The sequence below is a fragment of the Nannospalax galili genome, unplaced genomic scaffold (genome assembly GCF_000622305.1).
Source record: "Nannospalax galili isolate Female #2095 unplaced genomic scaffold, S.galili_v1.0 scaffold1488, whole genome shotgun sequence".
In the NCBI taxonomy this organism is placed as follows: domain Eukaryota; kingdom Metazoa; phylum Chordata; class Mammalia; order Rodentia; family Spalacidae; genus Nannospalax; species Nannospalax galili.
In genome coordinates this window covers 2,325,709-2,343,994 of record NW_008358859.1, presented here as the reverse complement: position 1 = coordinate 2,343,994, position 18,286 = coordinate 2,325,709, and the positions used below count along the sequence as shown (strand labels likewise).

At 43.8% G+C, this 18,286-nt stretch overlaps 1 protein-coding gene across 1 annotated transcript in view; it reads right to left on the bottom strand.

The window, feature by feature from the left end:
- The window catches only part of Per3 (period circadian regulator 3), a 47,721-nt gene that overhangs the window by 6,070 nt on the left and 23,365 nt on the right, over positions 1-18,286 (bottom strand). The window contains 9 exon segments of the mRNA XM_029558300.1: positions 1,288-1,438; positions 2,799-2,982; positions 4,082-4,181; positions 6,061-6,668; positions 7,389-7,616; positions 14,700-14,873; positions 15,069-15,092; positions 15,095-15,192; positions 15,646-15,778. Coding sequence (XP_029414160.1) covers positions 1,288-1,438; positions 2,799-2,982; positions 4,082-4,181; positions 6,061-6,668; positions 7,389-7,616; positions 14,700-14,873; positions 15,069-15,092; positions 15,095-15,192; positions 15,646-15,778 — 1,700 coding nt within the window.

Sequence of the window (18,286 nt, the reverse complement as noted above, 5' to 3'; positions counted from 1 at the left end):
TCTGTTATCTTTCCTCGGTCTACGTCAGGGTAAGTGTCTTTATGCTTTATCACTGCAAAACGTTCTAACTGACAGAAGAAAAAAACATTCACTGTTGTAGAACACAGCCTTCCAAAAGTAACGGACACCACCATCTTTTGTTTTTTTTTTTATTTTTTTTGAAACAGGGTCCCTCTGCTGGCCTGGAACTTACTGTGGAGACCAGGCTGGCCTCAATCTCAGAGATCCTTTTGGTTCTGCCTGTCAAGTGCTGGGATTAAAGGCGTGAGCCACCACGGCTGGCTTGGACACCACCAACTTCATCAGAAGGAGCTGTGACTATCCACAAGAGATCCTTAAGATGGGGACTACTGATGTTCCCTCAGGAAAAGGGGGTAGGAAGGGATAGTAGATCGCCACCTGAGATTCCAGCCCCTCCATCCTACATTCCCCTTCCAGTTCTATTAACTCTGCCTCAGTCTCACGTCCTAAGGATACGACAGGAATATGGAGTCTGGAAGGCTACAGAAGGGGAGATTCCATCCACAGAGATGAGATACTTTTGGTGCTGTGGCTGTTTTGGGGTCACCCATGCTCTGTGAGCAAATCCCAATAAGCTCACTGGTTCGTCAAGTTGGACTTCAGTAGAATGATCAATTGGTCTGTCACTGAGCCCTATCTGAAGTGATGTTTACATCTCCCCAGAGAAAGCTCATGTAAGTATTAAAAATATCTATATTCAAAACTTAGGGAACATTCATGCTGGATAGCTTTAGTGTCAACTTGACACACCTGGGTAGAGGGAGCCTCAATTGGGGAATTTCCTCTATTGAACTGGCCTGTGGCCATGCCTGTGGGCCATCTTCTTGATTACTGAGTGATGTGGGAGGGCCCAGCTCACTGTGCGTGATATCACCTGTGGGCAGGTTGTTCTGTATTGTATAAGAAAGCAGGCTGAGCATGGGCCAGGGGAGCAAGCCAGTAAGCAGCATTCCTCTATGGCCTGTGCTTTAGCTCCTGCCTCCAGGTTCCTGCCCTGAGTTCCTTACCTTGGGCTTCTCGATGAACTGTGACCTGGGAGGTGTAATCTGAATAAACCCTTTCCTCCCCAGAGTGTTTTGTAACAGCAATGGAGAAACAAACTAGGACAACGTTATACCAATTATTTAACATTAATTTGTTTATAGGTTAAAATAAGGATAGCATCTCCTACCACAGAGCTAACTGTGGATCAACTAAAAAACATTACCTATTTTAAGAGCAGTGCCTGCCACAAGATACGTCAATATGGTATCATTACGAGCTTACTTGGGGGTGCACTTCTTGAGGGACAGCGTGGCTTTGAATCCAAGAGTGTGCCTTGGCCAGCTCCTCCTTCTGCCCAGAAGAAAAATGGGGCTGGCACAGCTTCATGCTTTCTAGCTTCTCCAGGTCTTCTTTCAAGACAGCTTCCTTAGCCCTGAAACAAAGCAGCTCACCTAGACCAGCACTTCTCTGTACTCAGCTCACCTAGACCAGCACTTCTCTGTACTCAGGTCACCTAGATCAGCACTTCTCTGTGCTGACATGTAATCTGCGTCTTCAAAGCATAACCAAATCATGACTTTTTTCTTAATTTACATAGACCAGGCTGGCCTCAGTCTCAAGAGATTCGCCTGCCTCTGCCTCCAGAGTGCTGGGATCCAAGCTGTGTACCACCACGCTCAGCTACTTTTACTGTTTTTAATTATGTGCAGGTGTGTCTACCTGTGGGGCCATGTGCATATGAGGACAGGTGCCCACGGAGGCCAGAGCGATGGATCCTGCTGGGTTGAAGACACAGGCAGCTGTGAGCTGCCACGTAGGGGCTGGGAACTGAATGCAGGTTTCTGGAAGAGCAGAAAGAACTCAACCTCTGAGCCATCTCTCCAGCCTCCAGGATCATTCTTTGTCAAACTTACTCAGGAGACATTTCCTTGGTGGAAAACAGTTGTGTGTGTAAATGAAACCTGGAGGAAAGTGTCTCCCTTAGCTCGTCTCTTCCTCTACAGTCAAAGGGAGGAGTTCTTGAACCGAGGTGCCATTCTGGGAAGCACAGCCTTTGTTTTCTTGTGTCGTGGTTTCGTGAAGAGCAGCATGTTCATTCTGTGTGGACCTGAGTATCTGCAGCACTAATGCTACCACGTCCTTCAAGAAACCAATCCTTTAATTCAAATCAATGAATTTAGAAAGACATTTTTTATGAGCATATATAAAATATTTGAAAACCAATTTATGTTGAAAAACACATTAGAAACCCTAAAAATAGCTCCTGTATGTAACTGTGAGATGGCTTGGTGAGACAGTCCAGAGGGAATGAATGCCTGTCACCAAGCCTGACAAGAGTTCAGCCCCCAGAACCCACATGGTAAACAGAGCCAACTCTTACAGCTTGTCCTCTGACCTCCACACCGTGCATACCCCCCTGAAAATTAATAATAAATGTACGAAATACAGCATGTTTGAACCAACAAGATGGCTCAGTGGGTAAAGGCACTTCCCTCTCACCAGGCCTAAGGACTTGAGTTTTATCACCAGCACACACATTGTGGGTAGAAAGAGAACAGACTTCCTAAAGTTGTCCTTTGATCTCCACGTGAGTGCATGGCACCCCACTCTCAAATAAATAAAATTTAATATATATTTTAAAAATATTACAAAGAGCCGGGCATTGTGGCGCACACCTTTAATCCCAGCACTCGGGATTGTCTCAAAAAGACCAAAAAAAAAAAAAACATATATATTACAAAGAAAGGAACCATAAACACATAAAAGCTGGGTTTTCAGGAGTGTCTTCCTACCTCGCAGGCAGCTGATAGGTCATCAGGATGCACTCTGGTGTTTGCTCTATCATTTTCCAGATGGATTCTTCAACTAACTTGGGAAAGGCTTCTGTTTTCTGTATATCCTGAGGTCTCTGTTCACTTTCGGAGATTTCAGAAGAATATTCACTTTTAGTAAAGTATATACTGCTGTTACTGCTTCCTATCAGAAATCAGCAAAGTAAAAAGCAGCTGTCAGAGGCTAATTTACCAAACAGGTCACGACTGTTCAAAGACTTTGGTGACTACCTGACAGTATGTCTCCTGGCCCACCCCAGAAGTCATCTCAGCCCCAGCTGTATAACCAGGTTGGCAGTTTCTAAAAAGTGATCCAGATTCTTACCACATGACTTAACAATTTCATTCTAGGTATTTACTGCTGGGAAGTGAAAATATACACCCATAGGATACCCACATTGCTGATCACAGGCCCAGACCAGAAAGAACCCAATAACCATCCATACGATGTAATTTTACTAAGCAACAGGGAAACTACCAATATATAGAAGGATGGATCTCAGTATTATTCCTCGAGACTTAACACAAAAGCCTATATGTACACTGTCTGATTCAGATTATGCCAAATTACACAAATAGTGAAAGTGAACTGGCAAAAAGCAGACCAACAGTTTTCCAGGACCCAGAGGACCAGGTCAGGGATGGACTGCATGATCTACCTGAAAATGCCCTCAGAGGCTCATGGGTTTGGAAACCTGGTCTCCAGCTGGTGACGAGGTTTTAGGAAGTAGTGGAATCTCAGTGGCAGGAGGGGTAGCTGGTGGAGGGACGTCTGGTGGGGGGGGTCGAGGATTGCTGAGGGTGATAACTTGGCCCCACCTAGGAGCTCTCTGCTTCCTGCCTGCTGTGGCCAGGTCCCTCTGCTCCAGACCAAGCTGGTCCAGCTGCTGTGCCTTCCCTGACACGATGGACTGCATGTACCTCTGAGCTGTGAGCCACAATAAACCCTCCTATAAGACAAACATTTCTGGCACAATCAGTCACAGCAATGAGAAAAGTAACTAATCCAGACTGTAGAGTTACAGAACTTTCTAGAGCACAGAAATATTCTAAGTAGTGACTGTGAAGGCGACACTGATGTATGTATCTGTCAGAGTGCTTCTGTACATCTGCATGTGCCCCCACTCCCAAAAGGCCTGCAGAAAGAAGAAACCTTTGCTTATACATTGATTATTCCCAAACCAGATGGCCTTAGACAACGTGATCTGGCAACAACATGGAGAGCTGGTTTTCCTGAGGACTACCTGAGCCAGCTCCAGATGGAGAGTCTTTGTACACAGATGCCGTAGACAGTTCACCACGGGTGGAATGACCAATCCTATTGCCATTATCTGTAACATGGGGCTGGAAAGGAAAAACACAAAAAGTACTTTAGCACTCCAATCATTAGATACCTGTCGGAGCTTCAACTTTGTATGTTCAAGTGACTAAAATTCACGTATACAGTCAAGACGACTTTAGCCGGACTCCAGGAATGTGGTCCAAACTCCTTTGGTACCACAGCTTTCTGAGCACCTGCTACAAGCACACACCACACACCACACAAGTGTGGGCTTTCATTTATTTATGTCATTTGGCAAGTAAACACTGAACATTTTAGAGGTTCTAAGCATAGTGTGCTTAACTCTAGGAACACAAGAGTAGACAAAACAAAGTCCCAGTCCTCTCTGAGCGCATGAGAAGAAAGATGTGTATGAGAAAAGCACTGCGTAAATATTTTATCATTGAACCTTGGAGTAAGTTATGAGATATCCATCTTTCCCATAAAGAAAAAAAAAAGCAAAGCAAAATAAAATACCTTTTAAGCTAACCCATCTATCTAACTTGTGACAGGGTTTTGATGTGAACTGACATCCTTCTTTTTTTTTTTTTCAAGATTTATTTTACTGAGCCAGTGAGATGGCTCAGTAGATAAAGATATCTGCTCACTAGTCTGATGACCTTAACTTGATCCCTAGGACTCACAAGGTGGAAGGAAAGAATCGATTCTGAAAGTTGTCCTTCGATCCACATGCAGATTGTGGTACAAGTGAACCCACCCCACACAAGATAAAACATGATAAAAATTTTAAGATTCATTTTCTTGTGTGTATATGTGTATGTGCCCATGTGTGTGCAGAGAACAGAAGGGGGTGCTGGATCCTTCGGAGCTGGAGTTACAATTACAAGATGCCTGACATGTGAGCTGGGATCTGAACTCAGTCTTCATGACTGTCCATCAAGCACTCCTTAATACTGAGGCATTTTCTCCAGTCCCTGAACTGGTGTCACATTCCCAGGCCTACCTGGTTTTCTGCACTCAGGCTGTCGAAGGTGGGCATAGTGTTTGATTTGAACCATGCTGTGAGCATGTGATAAAGGACATTATACCTTACAGGAGATCAAAGAAAAGCTTTGGTAAATATTCATACTCATCTTCGAGTCTACACCTAAACACATGAATGCCACGCTCTGCAGTTTAATCTGATCCGTAAATCTGGGAGTGCCTTTTTAGTGCAGAGTTTGAAAGGTTTAAGGAACCTGACCTGAAAATTTTCATTTTTGTGAATGACACGGCTAAGTATGGAAGGATAAATGCCTACTTCCTGGTAGTGACAGAAAGTGGCTCCTACCTCTTCTGTACACCACTGTCCTACAGGTGTGCACAAGAAAGTATGAATGCTAAATTCACATCCTGTCATATGGCTTATTCCCCTTACTATACCACCAACTTCAGCTGTAAGAAAATATAATTTATATGCAATGAACACATTAAGTTTAATATATTTAATAAGTTTAATTACAATTTAAAATGGAAAGGAAACCCAGTTCACACAGAAAATCTGAAAGATGGCACTTTGTGAAAGGCCTCACTAAGTACCCATTGACAGAGGAGCCCTTCCTTTCTGCAGTTGGGTGACACTGCATGTTTCCACACTGCAAGGCTTTGTCTGTTTTTGGTCTTTTTTTTTTTTTTTTTTGAGACAGGGTCTCCAGTAGCCCCAGTTGGCCTGGAACTATGTAGACCAGGCTGGTCTTGAATTCACAAAGATACACCTACCTCTGCCTCTCCAATGCTGGGATTAAAGGTGTGCACCACCATGCCCGGCTTTGTCTTAGTCACAGCTGTAAAGCAGATCACCCACCTAGGCCACCAGTGCTAAGCCCTAACCTGAGGCCCTTCATTTAGGAAGAGGACCCACATTTACTTGCTCCCTGGGCACCAACAGTCAGCATCACTTACACACTCAGTTTCTGGGCAAACATTCCTTCTCACTGCATCTGGAGACTGGGAACATCCAGGCACTTTTTCCTGGAGTTGATTTAACTGTAACGACAAACTCTTCTTTGAGCTAACCCACGGGTGCTCTTCACGCTCTGTCTCCCATCTGTCCTCTACTCTCCTTTGGATGCTGACTGATGAAGGTGGTTCCAAGTTTGGAGCCACTGCTGGTACTGGAAGTGTCGTTTCAGAAGAACCTGTGTCCTCCAAGAACGGACAAGGAGAGAATGACGGTGACCACAGAGGAAAGATGGGGGTGTTCTGCAGGAAAATGGTCATCAAAGTATCCAAGTAAGGAGAGGGGTGAGCTGGAAGAGACTGGGTGGTGGTGGACACAGGCAGACGTGCAGGTGCAGCTCCCCAGGCTCCTCCTCCCAGGGAGGTCATGGCTTGCGGCGTGGGGAGGGGAGGCAGTAGAAGGGCCCCAGGGCTGTACATCCTGAAGGAGCCCCGGACACGGGGACAGAAAGCGGTGTTGGAGCTGCTGGCGTCCAGCGGCGTGGGCGTCTTATGTCTGTGCTTCCACTTCTTGCCCCCAGCAGATCTGCTCTGCTTGGAAGTAGAATCTACTGAAAGGGTAAACATGGAGGCATATTACGAAAATGAAATTTAAAAAGGAAGAGAAAGACAGTTACGGGAGATTTCAAGTAGATTACAATGAACTAAGTATTTGGCAGTAGTGATTGTGCTTACTATAGGAATGGTAAAAAGTATTTCTAAAGTGAACACGATTCTAGATGAAAGTTAGTATCCTAAAATAAGCTGATTTCAGCACCTCAATTGGTTTCTTATAAAACTTGGTTTCTTAGATCTAGGCTGTAACATAGATCCCAGGCAAACTGTCAACAAAGTAACCACAACACTTAGTGTCTTGCAAGACTACCTCCCTCTGTTCACTCCTTCTCCCCATTACAGCTGGCCCTGTCCACCTGCAGGCTGCACATCTGCAGATCTGACCAACCATAGATTCAAAATATTCAGAAAAAACCTGTCTACACTGAGTATGTGCAGACTTAAAAAAATGTTTCTCTTTTCATTATTCCCCAAATAACAGTAAAACACACTGTATTAGATGTTAAGAGTAATGAAGAGGTAAGCTGAAGAACACGGGAAGGTGTGTGGGTATCATGCTCTTTTATACAAAGGCCCTGACTATCTGTGGACTTATATGTCAGTCAGTGTGTTGGGCAGTCCTTCCTGGAAGCAATTCCCCATCAACACTAAAGTACAGTCTGTACATGATTTAGGACAATGCAAAGACGGATGGTGTGCACTAGACACCCAACCACCTTGGACACACGAGCATTTCGCTTTGTTTCTGTTTTCCTGAAGATGGCAGCCATAGGGAGACGCCAGGATCTTTTCCCGGAACCTGTCAACATAATTCTGTTCTTCCTTCTGTGTGTGTGCAGAAAGAACAGCTGCTGTGAGGCCCACTTGCTCAAATTCTTCTTCAGTCAGGGCACCTGGCTGTGTCTTAGGGGTCCAGGGTTTACAGGAAAGGGCAACATCTTCTGCTGGGATGAAAGAAAACAGGTTTAATTGTAACTCCTATCAGTTATTTATTTTCACTTTTCTAACCACCTTTTGATAAATTTCTACAAATTTAAGAGCTGTCCTTGAATTTTTATTTATTTATTGTCGAATTTATTAACTTAGAAATGAGATTAGGAACCAATTACGTAACCTAGGCCAGTCTTGAGTTCATGATCCTCCTGCCTCAGCCTCCTGAGTGCTGGGATTCCAAGCGTATGCTGCCATACCTAGCCTTTGAAACTACTTTTTAAATAGATAATATCCTCATGTAGTTCAAAAAAGAGGTGAGAAGAAGTTAGAAAGTTCTCCCTATCCCTTCCATTAAACTCAAAAAAGAAGATAAAGGGGCTAGAGAGATGTTTCAGCAGTTAAAAGCACTGGCTGTTCTTGCAGAGGACATGGGTTTGGTTCCTAGCACCCACATGGTGGCTGATAGCGGTCTGTAACTCCAGTTCCATGTTCTCCATGTAGTCTCCATGCGGTGCACATCAACTTACACAGGAACACACACATACACATAAAAACAAATTTTAAAAAAAGGAGAGCCAATTATAGGTAATTTAGATCACAATGAATTAAATATCTGCCAATAGTAACTGTGTTTGCCCTAAGAACAGCAAAAAACAATCCTAAAGTCAACAAAATTCTAGCTAAAAACTAGTGCTCTCAAATAAACTGCTGGGGCACCAGAGTGCCACCTGCCCAGCTCTCTGGCACCCTCCATGCAGAAAACCATTATTTTTCTCTACCCTTCCAGTTTCTTTCTGTACATATAAACAAGAATGCACACTCATCTCCTGCCCAGTGACCCTGATTTTACCCGAATGCCACAAATGTACACCCTTTAACTATTCCTAGGTAAATTTACCAGTACCCAGTTGTTGCACACTTAGACATGGCATACCATCCACTTTCTACACATCCTCGTTTGCATGCATCTGTAGAGGGACTGAGTTGCTTCTAACAAGTGCCTTCTTCCAAGAACAGAAGATTCACAGTGAGCACTGTGGTGGGTTCCGAAATACCCACCCCTCAGGACCATGTAGTAACCTTGTGGCTTGGCTGGGTTTGGCCCCATGTCACTTCCAGAAGTGAACTCTGGCTACATGAACACTTAGCAAACTTCTGCTGTGGCGAAGCCAGAGCAGCAGGAACCAGACTGACCTTCCTGCCTGAAACAATGAATACAATATATGAAACAGGAGGTTTCAGGGCCTTGAGCTCAAGTAATGAAAAAAGAATGAGCCTGAGGAAGGGGAACAATGAGGTGGACCAGGACAGCCCAGCCTGTGGCTTGGCAGAGGGAGCCTAGTGACCTCCCTGAGAGACAAGACCAGAGTGTCCAGGACAGCAGCAGAGAAAGGAGCCAGAGCAGCCACAGACAGCCCCCAGGGTATTCAGGAGAACATTCACCTGCAGTCCTGGTACGGAAAGGACTCTCAGAGAGGACATTATAACCGAAGCTCATAGGATAGTCCTCCTTTCCCCAAGGTGGCTCCGCGGGTAAAGGCACTTGCTGTGCATGTTGGGTAAACTGAGCTCAATCCCAGGAATCCATGTACAGGTGGAAGGAGAGAACTGACTCACAATTTTGTCCCCTGGCCTCCACATGTGTGCCTTGTCATACACATCCATATTATGCACATGTATACACATACACTAATAATAAGAGAGAAAATTACGTGAAAAGTAAGTTAAAGGGTCAGCTGTGTGGCGCACACCTTTAATCCCAGCACCGAGGAGGCAAAGGCAGGCGGATCTCTGTGAGTTGGAGGCCATCCTAGTCTACAGCATGAGGTCCAGGCCAGTTAGGGCTACACAGTGAGGCCCTCTCTCAAAAAAACTAAAAACAAACAAAAATTAAGTTTCAGGGCTGGAGAGATGGCTCAGTGGCTAAGAGCACTGACTGCTCTTGCAGAAGACCTGGGTTCAGTTTCCAGCATCCACATGGTAGCTAAGAACCGTCTATAACTCAAGTTCCAGGGGATCTGATGTTCTTCTGTCCTCCTCAGGCACTGCACCACATGGGTACACTAACACACATGCAGGCATCAACACTTATCTCATAAAAAAGTTTTTTGTTTTTTTTTAAAACCTTGGCTTTCGTGTACTCATGGGCAGAGAACTCCACAGTAGGGAGAAAAATCAGGCCTAGATCACACACTGCTTTGGTTCTTTATGACAAATTTTAAAAGTAAAGACTGAAAGGACCAGTATGTTTCCAAGAAACTCAAATGGGTCCCCAAATAAAGCTCAGCATGTCCTCAGGAACACAAGAATACTGCCACTCGTTTACACTATCTGTTGTCCAATTACAAACTACCAGGCATGTGAAGAGCAGGAATCATAACCCATAAAAACAGGACACCAAGAAAACGAGTCTACAGCTTACATGGACAAAAGGCATTCAAAGCAATTTTCAAAAGAACGACGCTTCAAAAGAACAGCTCATTTCAAGACTTACTGCACAATTACATGAACCAAACCATTTCATACTGTCACAAAGGCTTCAATTTTGCTCAGCTTTTCACTTTAATTTTCTCTTCTGTTGATTTTTTATTTCCTTCTTTTTACTTGGGGCTTACTCTGCCTTTTTATTTTTTAGCTTCTTAAACTGGAATTTCAGATTTCTTCTCTGACTAGCATTCAAAGCTACTCATCTCCATACAAGCCCTGTTCAACTGCTTCCCATGGGTTTCAGCGCATTGCACCTGCACGGCTAATTCAGGACATCTTCAAATTCCATTCTTGACCTCTCTCCTTCCCTCCCTGCCTCCCTGCCTCCCTCCCTCCCTCCCTCCCTCTCTCTCTCTGTTTTCTGAGACAGGATCTCCCCTGGCCTGGAACTTGGCTCTATAGATCAGGCTGGCCTCTTATCTCAGAGATCCACCTGCCTGTCCGTGGGATTAAGTGCTGGGATTAAAGGTGTGCACCATTATGCCCAGCTTCTCCTTATAGTCTTTTCTTTAGCTCTGTGTCAAATCTATGTTGTTAGGTAATAGATGTTCAAGAACACTATGCTTCCTTGATGGGCTGGAGCCTTTTACTCAGATGAAATGGTCCTCTCTGTCCCTTCTAACCCTCTTTCCTTTACCTCCACCTTCTTTTCTTGAACACATCGCAGTTCTTTGGTATAGCTTTAAAAATTTAAAGTAATGATTGTGTTTTATTAAATGAAATTTATATGTGCTTGTTATAAGACATTCAATCGATAGAGAAAGGTGCGAAGAAGAAAGCCAACGTGGTCCTTCCCAGCCCTGCACCTACAGGTGACTGGCACCCAGTGATGGACTGTTTCTTTTTTAAAAAAATATTTTATTTATTTAAAAAATTTTATTATTTTTATTTTATGTGTATGCGTGGATTGTCTGCACGTAAGTGCACCCATGTCAGTGCAATGCCTGTGGAGGTCAGAAGAGGCTGTTGGATCCCCTGGGACTGGAGTTACGGACAGCTGTTAGCTGCCATGTGGGTGCTGGGATTCGAACCCAGGTCTTCTGCAAGAACAACCAGTGTTCTTAACCTGAGCCATCTCTCCAGCCTCTATTTATTATTTTTATTTTATGTGTATGAGTGTACTGCCTGCATGTATGTGAGTGCACCCATGTTGTGCAATGCTGCGGAGGTCAGAAAAGGGCATCAGATTCCCCTGGAACTGGAGTTAAGGACAGTTCGTAGTCTCTATGTGGGTGCTGGAAATCGAACCTGGGTCCTCTTCAACAGCAGTCAGTGCTCTTAACTGCTTAGCCACCTCTCCAGCCCCGATGCTCCGTTTCTATAATGCTACAGAGAGAAGGTTGGGCAGGTTAGTGCCTGCGTCCATGCCCGGCTTCATTCCTGAATCACAGATTATTTAGAAATAAGTTGTTTTGGGGGCTGGAGAGATGGCTCAGGGGTTAAGAGCACTGGCTGCTCTTGCAGAGGACCCGGGTTTGGTTCCCAGCATCCAGATGGTGTCTGACAACCATCTGTAACTTCAGTTCCAGGGGACAGAACACCCTTTTCTGACCTCCATGAGCAATGAAAGACATGGGTGCATTTATACATGGAGGCAATACACTCATACACATAAAATAAAAAATAGAAATATAGGGGCTGGAGAGATGGCTCAGCAGTTAAGAGCACTGACTGCTCTTGCAGAGGACCCAGGTTCAATTCCCAGCACCCACATGGCGGCTACAAACCGTCCTTAACTCGAGTTCCAGGGGAATTCGACGCCCTCTTCTGACCTCCGTGGCATTGCATGACACGGTGCACTCACTTACATGCAGGAAATACACTCATACACATGAAATAAAAATAATAAATAAAATGTTTTTTAAAAAATAGAAATACAGTGCTTTCTTTCTAAATGTTTGGGGTTTAAATAGTTTGTTATTAGTGTCACTCAGCTCATCTATTGTGCAAGTTTTTGACCTAATGTTTTATCAGCTTTAGACAGAGTGTGTTAAATTTCCTAACTGCGACTATGGAAGGTCTGTTTCTCTTAACTCTTCATGTTGCTTCCCCTCTTTAGAAGCTGTTACTAATGAATGTACATGGGTGATTGTCACAACTTCCTACTGAACTGACTTGACAGCATTCCTCCATGAAATGTCTCTGATAAGACTGTCTTCAACTCTGTTTGCCTCCATTAGTAACAAGCCTTCTACCTTGTATGCTGACTCTTTGAACTCTGCATCCTTTCCACCCATTTACTCTCAATCCATTGTTGAACTGAAGATTTCAAATGCACTATAGACAGCATACAGCAGATACTGATCTCCACTGTATTCTGGCAACCTTTGCCTCTGGTTTGTTTGTTTTGAGACGGTACCTCACCATGTAGCCTAGGCTGGCCCAGAACTCTCAATCCTGCCTCTACTTTCCAAAATGCTGGGATTATAGGTATGTACCACCAAGTCTGGTTCCAATCTTTGCCTTAATTTCAGTGTTTAGTCCATTTAAGTCATTATTGATAGAGCTACGTTCTGGTTTTTTTTTTTTTTGTGCTCTATTCTCTTTCCTGCCCACTTTGTGCATTTAGATATTTGAAGTTTTTTCATCTCAGTTTATAACTGGCTAATCCTGTATCTCACATTCCATTTAATTACTTCCTGGTACAGATTCTATAACGGCAATGGCTTTCGGAGATCAATTGCTTCCCTGCTCTGCCACTCATGGACCACTGGCTCAGGAAAAGTGACTTCATGAGTTTATGCCTTAATTGTTTTACAGATAAATGAAAACTGCACGAAATGCACTTGCGATCACAGTCCTCATATGCAATCTCACTATCAGGGTAAGGGTATAAACTACGGACACATGGACTTTTCAGAAATAAAAGACATGAAGAGTCTAAACCCAGTCAAGCGGGCAACATCAGCAGTCACAGTAGTCACTAACTCATGACATCCTCCCAACAGCCCTGAGCTGGAGAGCCGGGAGACACAGACGCCGAGCAGGCAGATTATGTTCTCTTTACCCAAAGACACTTATGTTGGAACTGAGCTAGGCCTCCTGGACAGGAAAAGACGCATAGTGGTTGTTTTTTTTTTTTTTTTTTGGGGGGGGGGGGTAGGGGGGCAATTTCTGCTTTTTGTTGAGGACACAGTCCATCATGGTGGGGAAGGTACAGCAGCAGGACTGTTAGGCAGTTGGGCTGGACCCAACTCCACTCTTTCTTGGGCTGCTTTAGTGAGGTATTTTGTCATAGCAATGCAAAAAGTAACTAATACAACTAAGCAAGGACTAAGGACAGAACCGCCATAGTAACTGCTCACACTCAGCCCATACGCCGGTGAAGGCTAGCAAAGATAAGTTAGGAGTAACCAGAAACCCACACAACAGCTACGTCACCATTTATCTACCAAGTCATTATGAACAATCAAAGGGCCAAAAGGATGGAAGATAATAAAAATAATTGATCAAGTAATTATGCTATTAAGGGAAAACTTAAACATGCTCTGCTGACTTATCAAGCCAACACAAAAATGGGAACACGCCTGACTAACCCAGTTGCTGCTATACACTCAACATGTGAAACAGAAACTTTCTTTAAAGCAGCCACAAAATGACATCATGTGAGCCCACAGAGAACGGCATTAATAATGGCTGATATGGAGGGCTTACCAACACTATCTCCCAGCAGCTCTGAGTGCTTTACACTTATCAATTGATCCTATTGACAAATAGCAGCTAAGAAACACAGCCTAGCAGGGTGCCGTGATGCACACCTTTAAATCCAGCAGATCTCTGTGAGATGGAGGCCAGCCTGGTCTACAAATGAAGCTCCAAGCCTGCTGGGGCTATGGAGAGATCCTAGCTCGCTCACTTACTCACTCACTCACTCACTCAATCAATCAAAATGCAGCCTAAAACATGTAACCAATACAGACATGGTGATGTTCCCTAACTAGCCTAACTGAATTAAAGAAAGGGAAAAGTGGTTAAAAGTGATAATTAGGCAAATGGTATTGTGTTTCCTCATTAGAAGGTGAGGTGGTACCTGACTCTGGGGGTGGGACAAGGACACTGGTGCTGCTGTAGCTGCACTGGCTTATGTTCGACCCCAAGCTCAGTGCTGCGGTGGACAGGGTTCGCACAGCACCTCCTTCAGCAACTGTGGACGGTCCATTTGCTGGCATGTCTTGTTCCGGTCTGGCTCCACAGAGAACGGCATTAATAATGGCTGATATGGAGGGCTTACCAACACTATCTCCCAGCAGCTCTGAGTGCTTTACACTTATCAATTGATCCTATTGACAAATAGCAGCTAAGAAACACAGCCTAGCAGGGTGCCGTGATGCACACCTTTAAATCCAGCAGATCTCTGTGAGATGGAGGCCAGCCTGGTCTACAAATGAAGCTCCAAGCCTGCTGGGGCTATGGAGAGATCCTAGCTCGCTCACTTACTCACTCACTCACTCACTCAATCAATCAAAATGCAGCCTAAAACATGTAACCAATACAGACATGGTGATGTTCCCTAACTAGCCTAACTGAATTAAAGAAAGGGAAAAGTGGTTAAAAGTGATAATTAGGCAAATGGTATTGTGTTTCCTCATTAGAAGGTGAGGTGGTACCTGACTCTGGGGGTGGGACAAGGACACTGGTGCTGCTGTAGCTGCACTGGCTTATGTTCGACCCCAAGCTCAGTGCTGCGGTGGACAGGGTTCGCACAGCACCTCCTTCAGCAACTGTGGACGGTCCATTTGCTGGCATGTCTTGTTCCGGTCTGGCTGAGATCTGTCCAGCAACTGGTCATGTATGAGAAAATGACTGTGAAAACTCCTAACAGGAAGCGCAAGGATTTAGTTTACAGATGTCACTGTATCCCACTGGGGATAAAGGGATAATATGGGTATGATGAAATAACTAAAGCCAAGAAGTCAAAAACAGAATGCAATGGACACAGCACTCTTTTAATCCAGCCCTGAAGGCTGTCCTGTTACCTTGCAGTGCTGGGATGTCATCGCCTTGTGGGTCTGCTTGTCCTCTTTTGAAGATGAAGAAGCTGTGTTTGTACAGGATATACACTTCCTTTTCAAAGCTGGGATGCTGTAGCTCTTCAGGTATCTACAACAACAGAATCAGGTCCTGTCTTCTTACTTGGCCACACCGTGCCATTTCCCACCTCTGGGCTTTCCTTAAGCCACTCAGGATTGGGATACTTTGTGCACTGTTTGTTCAGGAAGCCTTTCCTGACCTTCCACCTCAGCCTGGGTCACTGGGTTGTAACACCTCTTTTACTGTGTGTCAAACTGGTCTTCACCCTTACACGTAATCTCGGTGACCGCAGGTTTTCCCCACTATCCTCCAGCTCCCTCACAGAGATGCACAGTCTAAATTTTTGCACTCTCCATAAAGTTCAAAAAAAATGTGAGCTATATGTAGTAGGTACTCCATAAATACCTATCAATTTATAGCATGAAATACCTACTAAACATCCATTAAAATTCTATTAAGGCTCATGGTGACAAGGTATGCTTTTGGCTAAAATTAACAAGTCACTAAACTTGTGTCTTCTACCTGATGACTCTATCAATACAGTTAATTTGTTGATAGGACGGGCTAGGCTGGACTTTCCTTAAATCTCCCCAAGAATCGGTGTACATACTTTTATTTTTCAATGTCTGGGAAGAAGCAAAGTCCTTTTGCTTATCTGGAAGAAAATGAAAGGATATACAGTCAAAATATTCAGCAGATTAAGTCATGGTATTTCAGGACATACACAGTAATAAAATACTATGCAGCTATTAAACATGAGCTCAGCTCTCAATGTACTGAGACAGAAATATATCACCCCCCACAATAAGTGAATAAAATAATGCATAAAAGCATGTTATACAAAATGATTCTATCAGTAGTTTATAAAATGAAACAAGTATTTCAAGGCAAACTGTCAGACAAAACCCCGTGCACCACCTGCCCGCCGCACACCTGCACAGCTACTCTGCAGGACGACCAAAGCCATGGCTTCTCGTGTGGTGCAATGGAAGCGCAGGTGCACCTGTGTCCGGCAGGCCCTCTGTGCTGACTGACTGCCCTGTCTTTGTGCTGGCCCAAGGGCAACATGTAGCTACTAAAGCAGCTGAAATGTGGCTATTCTACTAAGGAGTAATAAGATGCTCATCGTACTTATTTGTATTTAATTTGAATTTAAATGATCAAATGTGGTTATCGGCACAGGTGTAGAGAAGGAAAAAGCCTCCAGGACTTCACACTAGAGCATCTGAACCTCCTGTAGGGGACAGAAGCAGCACCATGGAAACCAAGCACGGGAGAGAGTTTAGGAAAGACTCCATCAAGCACTGTTCACAGCAGAGTTAGCTGCTGCTCCTAAGTAATGGCCTTTCGCCTACACTGTTGCTATCAGACTCCTTTCTCCTCACTGCCATGGTATTCTGTGGTACTGATGTACCATGACTGATGCATTCATTTGCTGAATGATGTGGAGCTATCTAGGTTCACTGTTTGGAGTGGCGTGTATATTCCAGGCAGGTTTGGGTGTGAACTTGAAGGTGCTTCACTTGAACAACTAGGAATGAACTTCCCAGTCCTACGTAAAAGCATATTTAGATTTACAGGGACTGTCAGGGTGTCTACAAGGGGCTGTGCAATCCTATATCATGTCCAGTAACATACAAGTACTGTGACTACCCTGCATCCTAGTCCATGCTTAAGTATTCTCAGGGATGCTCGTCTTCCTTTTAATTTAGCTATGCTAACAGGTATTCAGTAGTACCTCACGGGATTAGATTTCTTTCTGCCTAATGAGGTTGAACTTTTTTTTCCTATGCTACTTGCTGTTGATACACATTTTGGAAGAGTTCTTATATATAAGTCTGGATATAAGTCCTATAGTGTCTATATAATTTGAAATTATTTAAATTCCCAATACTGTCTTACCAATGTCTTTTAAAAAAGGAGTTTTCAGTTTTGATAAAGCCCAGCCTGTCTAATAAAGCTAATGATGTATTAATTTCCATTGAAATCTGGTGTTTATTTCTTTCCTTCTTCCTACTTTTCACTTAATTTTTCTCATTTCTTTTTTTAAAGACTATTTACTGTATATGAATGTTAGTCTGTGTGTTTATGTATACTATGTACATGCAAGTATTTGTGGAGGACAGGGGGCATCAGATTCCCCAGAACTGGAGTTACAGGTAGTTGTGAGCCCCCAGATGTGGGTGCTAGGAACCAATCCCAGGTCTTCTGCAAGAGCAATATGCCTCTTAACTGCTGAGCTGTCTCTCCAGTCCCCTCTTTCCTCATTTCTCAAGGACAAGTCTTGGATTACTGATGTGAGGTCATTTCGTTTTGTCACTTAGCAAACGACACTGTAAATGTCCCTGTGAGTACTGCTTAGGGATGGCTTACGTACTTTTTTGTTCTTTCCATTTCATTCGATTCACAATGTTCTTATTTCCCTAAAGTGTCCTCTTCAAGCCTAATGGGCTAAAGGATGTTCCTTAATTTTTAAGCATTTGGCAGTTTTCTAGACACCTTTGCTACTTTAAGTCATAATGGTCAGAGAACTAGTCTGTATGATTTCCGTTTTTTTACAAAAATGTTAAAAGTTTACATTGTGGCCCAGAATGTGGTCAATTTTGATGAATGCTCCCTGTGTCCTTGAGAAAAGTATGTTCTACGCTGTTAACTGGGCAGAGCGAATTAGGACAATCTCAAATCTCTTAAAAAATACTTTATTCATTACTATGTGTGTATGATGTGTGGTTGGAAGGTGGAGTGGGCATGTACATGTCATAGTACATGTATGGAGATCTGAGGACAACCATGTGGAGTTGGTTCTCTCCCTCCACTTTAAAAATATTTTATTATTTTTATTTTATGTGTATGCATGTATTGCCTGCATGTAGATAAGTGCACTCGTGTTGTGCAATGCCTGCAGAGGACAGAAGAGGCTGTTGGAGGCCCTGGAACTGGAGTTACGGACAGTTGTTAGCTGCCATGTGGGTGCTGGGATTCAAACCCGGGTCTTCTGCAAGAACAACCCGTGTTCTTAACTGCTGAGCCATCTCTCCAGCCCCTATTACCATATATTTTACTTCTATGTATGTTACAAATACAGAATACTATTTCAGCTCTAGCCAGTTATCTTTTCAGAGCAATTAAGAATAAAACTTATTTCCTTTTATTCCACTTCCGG